General features: G+C 39.9%; 1 protein-coding gene across 1 annotated transcript; it reads right to left on the minus strand.

Moving 5' to 3' along the window:
* Positions 1 to 911: 911 nt before the first annotated feature.
* LOC137603955 (opsin-5-like) lies at positions 912 to 7686 on the minus strand. The gene is made up of 6 exons (XM_068327842.1): positions 7466 to 7686; positions 6195 to 6400; positions 4405 to 4504; positions 2714 to 2818; positions 2403 to 2626; positions 912 to 1485 (listed from the first exon to the last, which is right to left on the minus strand). Exons 1-6 carry the CDS (start codon positions 7602 to 7604, stop codon positions 1015 to 1017), a joined length of 1245 nt encoding a protein of 414 aa, XP_068183943.1. The 5' UTR covers positions 7605 to 7686; the 3' UTR covers positions 912 to 1014.
* Positions 7687 to 8572: the final 886 nt, after the last annotated feature.

Consider the following 8572-nt stretch of genomic DNA (forward strand, 5'->3'; position numbering starts at 1 on the left):
CAGTTTATCGACCACCTGTCCAACAGTGAGTTACTCAACCTCCTGAGACACAAACTGAACTAGACTAAGGAACCATTATTGATAATGCTACTAATAATAAACGTTAAAAAAATAAATAAGAAAAACTGCAACACACTTTATATTTTATTTTATATTTTGCTGTAAATAACAGCATTTTCTAGTGCATATTTTTTTTTTTTTTTTAAATTTTATATACTGGTTTGATCCCCGAAGGGAAATTAAGAACGCACACTCTAGCTACTGATTACAAATGCATGCATACATATATATTAGTGAGTACAGGCCCCTGTATCACACACACACACAAAGGGGCCTGTAGGCATGCATGGGAGGTAGAGTGGCAGGCAGCTCCTTCTTGGTGCGCCTCAAATGAGCAATTTGTAAAGGGGACGGCACCTTGCTCAAGGGTGCCTCGGCAGTGCTCCGGAGATGAGCTGACACCTCCCACTGTCAGCTCACCTCCGGGTATTTTTGGGGGGGCGGGAGCGGGAATCGAACCGCCGATCTTAAATCATAGGACGACCTGCTCTACCGCCCGCTTTACCACTGAGCCACTGCCGCCCCAACACTGAGCCACTGCCGCCCCAGTGGCTCAGTGTTGACTGGAATGTTAATTAAACCCTGTTCTCCAATCATATTTTTATTGATTTATGTGATGATGTTTCAATAGAATGAAGATTATAAATGACACATTCAGTGGATAGCTGCTGTGATGTAAGATCATCAAAGGAGTGATGCATTTTTGGGACCTACTGTAAGATTCTCAGAAGGTTCAGAGAAACCTTTTATAGGTCGTTCTTTGTTGTATGATTACATTACCGGTTTGAATTGAGTGATCGCTTTTGTGAGAGCCAGAAATGAACAGAAGTGGAATCCCATTTGGTTCAGTAGTTAATTTATTAACACCAGTTACACACAGTTCATTAACATTGATGATACCAAAAAAAAAAAATACATAAATATTCTTGTATTTTCGGTATTCGGGTGAGTTGCTCAAAGCCTGTCGCACCAATACTCTGATGTCTCAATGTGTGAGGGCAGGTTAACATGGACGGCCTCCTGTGTGACGAACGGGGGAGTCTCAGGAGGGCTGTTCACCCCGGAGTCGCTGTCAGGATTGGGATAGTTCCGTTCTCCCATTGCATATTTCGCCTCCTGCTTCTGAACAGGAAGTGATGCAGGTGCTGGTCGGAGGTCGGCTTTAGGCTTGATGTTTTTAAAATGTTGAAGATGCACCACATCCTTGCCCTCCCGTGTGCATGGCAGCAGTACAGAGACGTCCTTGCGAAACTTTGAGCTCATGCCAAAGTAGATTAGCGGGTTGTAGAAGCTGGCAGACTTGGCAAAGAGGCGAGTGATGATGCTAGTGGTGCTTGGCACGTGAAAACCCCAGGCTGACCACATAGACACCACTGCGTATGGTGACCAGGCCATGATGAAAGCTGTACAGATCACAATGGAAATCTAAAGAGGAACATGAGGAAACAACTGTCAGGACTGGAATGACATGAGAGAAGGTTTATTACAGGGAGGGTATTTTTAATTTGAACTTTTAAGGACCTAGTAAAAATGTGCTAAATCAAAAACAGTAAATACATATTTGACCCAAGTAGTGAATTTATGTTTCAGTTGTGTAGGAACATTGCAAGTGGTAAGATTTCATTGGGTAAAAGAATTACATAGGCTTTAGAAAAGTAAGAAATGTCTGAGGAAATAAGTGGCAAACTACTCAAACTACTACTTCTGAGTAAAATAAAGTTAATTCTGTCATTTTGACTGTCTTAAAGCTGGAGCTACTGAACTAAAATACATCACCACACATGTACGCTCACAGTTAAACACTAGGATTTACTCCATCTTGACAGGTTTCTGCAATTTCAGCACAGACTAAGAGGATTCAAATCATTAAGCTTCCAAATATGAGTAACAGCACAGCAGGACCATTACATTATGATAGCCATCTAGCAGCCAATATTGCTGGGATTGTCTCGGTAAAGGGTGTATGCCCATAAATAGACATGTTTTGATAGCAGTATGCACATTCTTCTTGAAATAAGCCTAAGATAAACGCACTAAATTTCATTAGAAATGAGATTGTTTATTTAGTGGAAGAACTAAAATAATAAATTCTGCAAGATTACAAATATATATATCCTCTGAAATATATTCGAATAAAACCTGTAACCATGATATGAAGTTTATTAAGAAAGAAAGAAGTGAAATGCAGTAGTATAAAAATAATTTGGCAGAAGAAATAACAAAAAAATCCAACAACAAATATTGTCTTGTTTAAAGTTACGTTATCCAAATTTCAGCATTTGCAGTGAACTTTTCCAATCGATTCTTTTCTAGTAAAAAAGATTTTCTTTGTGTTTGCCTACCCTTGTGACATCTCTCTCCACCTTTCTTTGGCGGGCAGTGAGGAAACCTTCAGCTGACATGGCATTTGTGCTTTTCACTGTGTTGATGATGGAGATGTAGGAGAACAGCATGATCATCACAGGGATGAAAAAGCAGAAGATGAGGATGGAGATGATGTAGGACTTCTGGATGGTGGAGTAATTTGCTTTGGACCAATCCACCTCACAGGTGCCATAACCTTGATCTAAGGAACATCAGGCATAGATCCTATCAGTAAACTTCCTTTCAAAGCTTCTTTTCCTTTGTGCAGGTTTGTGTTGTGAGAACAGACCCGTGTAGCTGCCCCAGCCCAGCAGTGGAGCGACGGACCAAAACATCGCTCCAGTCCAAATGCAGATGAGTGAGACGCCAATGGTGTTCAGGCTGACACAGTAAGCTGAGAAAACACACAAGGAGACAAAACATGAAAACCACACAGTCCACATCCAACATCTTGCAGAAGGCTGTTTGAAAAGGTTGAATGTTATGACTTTGGCAAACACAGGACAGGAAAAATGAGAGGCAAAATAAGATGCAGCATTCTTGACTTGTAATGAATGTCAAGACTGTGACATTTGTGTAACAATGGGGTCTGTTCTCATATTAATAGCCTTTCCAAACATCTGCAACTGAAAAGAACCTCTGTTGACAATGTACACATAGTTTTGTATTCACAGGAAGAAAGGAAATCAATCGGCTCAACCTTTTCTGAGCAGAGTTCACACACACACACACACACACACACACACACACACACACACACACACACACACACACACACACACGCACACACGCACACACACACACACACACATCTAATGTCAATACCACACGATGCAGGAGTGTGCTATACTAATGAGAAATACTCCAACCAACATCCATCCATCCAACCATCCATCCAACCCACCTGGGATCTCCTCCAAAAGGAGGAACCAAGGAACCGAGTCAACTAACTTCTTTCTACATGAAAGTGCTTTGACTCGTCTGGGACTAAGCCAAGTCACATCACAAGGAAGTTAAATCTGGACGCTTGTGTCATGATTTCTTTCTTTCAGTCACTTCTCAGAGTTCATGACCACATATGGAATGTAGATTACCAAGTAAATCCAAGCAAATTGGCATCAAGGGAATGTCTAGACTGAGAGCCGTTGTATGACTTGTTACAAAGAAGTGTTAACATTTCTCCTGGGTTAAGGTCCCCCCTCTGGAGCCAGCCTTTTTTTTGGAGGGGGGGGGGGCACGTCTTAGGCCTGCATGGGGCATGATCAGGCACAACCTAAGTGGGTCTCATTGAGTCGCTGCCCTATAGGCCCATGACCTGCAGTGTGATGGGCCTATAGGGCAGATGAGGAGGTGCAATGTAGGGTGATAGCCAAGGTAGGGATCCTGTGTGTGTCCACTCCTAGCAGCTTTAAATGGTTGGACATTCTTAATTATTTAATTATATGCTGTAGTTAAGGATAACAGTTTAATTTATATCACTGCTTTACTACGTTTTGTTGCTGTTGTTATTGTAGTTTTTTTTTTTTTGATTTTATAGATTTATACATGCTGTATATTCAGTTACTTTTGCAGTGTGCAGTGGTTACAGCTGTGCTTTGGCATGTGCAGTTGATGACACACATGTGACACTAATGTTCGATGTAAGAAAACCCACAAGTTTAAGCATTTATTTTATGAGCACCGCAAACAGTAAAAACTCACACCATGTTCAAACCAGAAGCTGTCCCTCATTTCCATATAATTAAGACATTCTTCAGCATAACTTGACAGAAAATGTCACCTCAAATTAACTTAATAACCCGTTGGCGTAATGTGAATGGATTTGCTGGAGACAGGTCATATTTTCCACAGCTGAAGCTGGTAATAATGCATCATTAGCATCGGCAGACACACGTCTGTCAGATAAGAATGGCTGGAATGTGAAGGCGCAGAGATGCAGGTCTAAAACTTCCTTTATGTGTGAGAGAGGTTAGAGCTAACCTTTGTTTGGGTGGCATCCCTTGATGTATCTGGTGATGCTGATCACTGTTAGGGTGTTTATGCTAGCAAGGCCGAAGAGCAAGGTGAAGAAACCATCTACCTGCAGGAAATCAAAGAAGAGGACTCGGTCAGTCATAACACATCTTAAAGTTATCATTGAGGGATTTCTGAAGCCTCTTATTCAAAGCCCGTTTTGTCTCACGACTTTGTTTGCTTTCAACTTAACAGATAGAAGTGCTTCAGGTGAAGAGCTCTTCCTGTTCTTTTTTCTATTATGATCCAGACCTCAGCTATTTCCTCAGATGTGAACTCCTGGCTTTTAACTTGTAGAAACCACAGCTAAGATAGCTTTTAGTAGAGTTCAACCTGGTGTCAACAAAATTCCTGTGGTGAAAATGTTTGATGCCAAAGCATTAAACCGTGAGACTTTTTAGTATTCAGTCCATTGTTTGGGAAGAGGATTGTTAAATAAGAGCTTTTACTAAAGGGACTTATGGAACTGAGTTACAGTCTGGCTACGGCCGTGCAACAATCACTTCCCTGCTGTGCCACTTCCAGCAGACATGGATCATTTCAGGGCTCCTTACTGATTACGTTGGTCTTCCTTAGACCAAATCCTATTACCATAAATCATCATTTTTGTTCAGCCGATAAACAAAAAGTCAACATCGAAAACAGTATGATTTTCATGAAAAATATTTTTTTCCTGTCCGCTCAGGGTTTTAATTCCTCCCTGTTCCTGACTTAAAAGAAAAATCTTTTGTCAATATTGGCGCAGAATGGATAGATCTATAATCTTCTATACTGTTTTTGATGATCAGGCCTAACTTGTTGCTGTCCGTGTCTCATCATGGTTTATGCAGTTATCTTCTAATGCTTCTCACATGGCAGTTTCTTTCACCTTTCTGTTCCTTTCCTCCACTATTTGTGCCATTTTTTATGTTTCTCTCACTTATTATTGCTTATCCTTCCATAACCAACCTCTGTCAGAGGAAGTTTAACACGAGAGGGGAGCGCTGCTATCCCAATATTTCTCCTTCCTGGAAACCTGAGAGTTGCTGTCCTGACAAGGCCACTTTAACATATGCGCTAAAGCCTAACAACTGCAGACCTCTACAGTATCTCACCCACTCAGATATCCGGGCTTGTTCTTCTGAGAACATGTGCTTCTTTATTGCGTATTTTTTTCTCTTTTATTTCCTGCAGTAAGGATAAAGTTTCCAACACAGCTAACCCTCAACAAGAAAAATACACTAGATGAATTCCGAGCAAAAGAATGGCAACTATTTAATTTCACACTGGGGTACTGAGGGAAGAAAAACAGAAGTGTTCGTATGGAGACACAGATATAAATCTTTTGTCAAAATAAACAATCTTAAGACTTGTGATGAAATTATGCAGCACATGTCCTCCTTGCTGTTTGGTTAGTTTCCTGTTTGGTTGTTGACAGGTGCCATGCTGCTGGAACAGTTTCCCCCATATAAAAGCCTCCACAGTTGTAATCCTATTATGGCCTTAACCTTCTTCCCACATGGCTACTAGCATAATCCTTTCTACACACTCACACCCATACTCACTTTATTGTAAGACTTCTTTTAATCATCCCTTTAATGTACTTCATTAATTTAGATTGTCTTGAGACACCTGATGAACAGAGGATTTATGCTTCATGCAGTCACCACAATGCTACCTACATTCCTGGAAATTCACAAATTATTTAAATTTGACATATTATATAGAATGTTATAAACTCTTTTAAAACAAACAAAGAATTTTGATGTAGTTATTACCTGGCACGTCCAAATCCAGGTGATCAAATACCCGTCATCCCTGAAGATGTTAAATATTTCTAGGATCCCTCTGGAGTAGCCAAATACTGAGATGCTGGCATCAGAAATGGCAAGATTTAAAGTGAGGAAATCTGTTGGTTGAAGAGAAGCTCGTTGTCTGTACAGGACAAACATCACTAAACTGTTTCCAAACCAGGACAGCCATCCTACAGACACAAATGCAAAGCAGTCAGTGAACCACACCATTCTTCTTGTATAATATGGTTTTGGTATGGTATGGTATGGTATGGTATGATATGGTATGGTATGGTATGGTATGGTATGGTATGGTATGGTATGGTATGGTATGGTATGGTATGGTATGGTATGGTATCGTATATGGTATATGGTATGGGTTGTTTTGTATGGTATGGTATAGTATACAGTGCATTCATATCATACTGTACACACCCTATTGTATCGTATCATATTGTATTGTATCATTTAATTGTATCATTGTATCATTTTGTATCATATCACATTGTATTGCATCGCATCATTGTATTGTATCAAATCATATCATTTCATAATGTATCGTATCACATTGAATCGCATCACATTGTATCTTCATATTGTATCGTATCGAATTGTATCGCAACGTATCATAGTGCATGTGGAGTAGAGCATCCTGGCATTGTGGTTAGGGTTAGACTATTGGAGCAATGTAGGATTAAATCTGATGGAGGACATTAATAAAAACATGAACGTGTTTTATGGAGCTACAGTGTATCTTTCTTTATTCCTCACATCCATCACCTATCACCAGAATAGCAGCAGACTAGACCTTCTCAGAGATAAATCATTTGACTCAGGAGCAGGTGACTCTGGAGAAAAGCCAAGAGGATCCCCTGTCTTTTTATAACTCCAGGTCAGCTACATAAGATCCCTCAACTACGTTAGTTAACGACCCAAATAAGAAATCCCAGAACACACACCACACACTTTGTCACTAATGAGTTGGCAACTCATTTGAAAATTTGCATTTGTTGCATGACTTTAAATAGGTGATGGAAGCTGAATCATTAGTCTAAGCAGAAATACTTCAGGTGTTTTGTTAGTAGTACACATGTAACAGTTAATAGGAATGATTTTGACCTGAGTACGGTCAATCAGAACTCAGCCACTGCTACTACATCCTACTTTTAATTTGAGTTGACAAAATAAACAAAATGACACAAACCTGCTTATATTTACGCAGTTTTTTACATTTTAGTGTATGATGATTGACTTACCCAGCACTAACAGGTAGAGTCCAATGACAGTCTCTCCTTGCTCAGACAGAGGAGGGTCTGTATGCAGTGTACTGAGGTTATTATTCCTCCATGGAATATTTACTACCTTCTGAGGGAAACCCTTGAGTGTTAGTTCCATGGCCTGAAGTTCGATGCCAAGGCATGAATCCTTGATGAATCTGCACTAGCTCTTCTCTCTTCTGGTTTCAGTAGACCCAACTGTGTTCCATCAGTAGGGATGATCAGTCTGTTCATTTAAATCCAGCTTAGAAGTGGTCACTAATACTTCACCACTCGTCATCTGAACGATTGCACCTATAATCCTATCTACTAAAATCTCAGCAGACAGAGATACTGGGTGGAAGTTCTAGCCAACAGAGTCAAAAAGTCAGTCAGCTTGTCCACCGATGGAAGTCACATTTGGATGGGTTTCATCTAGCTTAGTCCTAGTCCATAAAATGTTTGCCATATCAAGATACTTAAAGGATACCAAAATTGAGCAAATAATCAAATTACAAGCTTCTACCTCTGAAAATTCTGGTGTTTATTAATGATTCATTTCCCAGCTGTGGTTCCAAAAATGTTTTACATGAATCCAGTCCTGTTGGACAGCCAAATAAGAGGTTTAATGTTGAACTTCTCTAACATGACATCAACGCAGCATAAAAATGTCTCAGCCATAAGCATCCACAATCAAAAACATTTGCAAAATAATTCTTTCCAAAATCATTAAGGCCATGAAATTGACAATAGATTGATAAACATATGAAACATCTAAATTTCAGAAACAACTTAATTTAAGAAATTCAAGATGCTGGTATTACGCTAAATGCTTTGTGGTGTCTGTTTGTTGTCTGTATGAGTCATCTAAACCAGTCATGTCTGAGTGGGCTTTGGTTGCGTGCAGGTAAATAGTTTGTAAATAGTACATGTGGTGAAGTGCATTGGACGAAGTGCAGCCCTGGAGCCCACAGCGAGCATCTGACAACAATTTCATTAGCTTTTTCTTTTTGTGAAATAATCTGACCATTTGTTGGCCAACTCATACTGCAGTTTTGCGTCCCATTTATGCACAGAAGATCAAGTCTGAGTCAGGATATCTATTTT

Source organism: Antennarius striatus, chromosome 11 (genome assembly GCF_040054535.1).
Source record: "Antennarius striatus isolate MH-2024 chromosome 11, ASM4005453v1, whole genome shotgun sequence".
Taxonomy (NCBI): Eukaryota; Metazoa; Chordata; class Actinopteri; order Lophiiformes; family Antennariidae; genus Antennarius; species Antennarius striatus.

Excerpts from the sequence above, each read along its gene's own strand:
- LOC137603955 (XM_068327842.1), bottom strand. The coding sequence starts at position 7,604 with ATGGAACTAACACTCAAGGGTTTCCCTCAGAAGGTAGTAAATATTCCA. Across the intron at positions 2,819-4,404 it reads GGGATGCCACCCAAACAAAG|CTTACTGTGTCAGCCTGAAC; the intron begins GTTAGCTCTAAC and ends GTGTTTTCTCAG. Across the intron at positions 1,486-2,402 it reads TGGAGAGAGATGTCACAAGG|ATTTCCATTGTGATCTGTAC; the intron begins GTAGGCAAACAC and ends GTTCCTCTTTAG.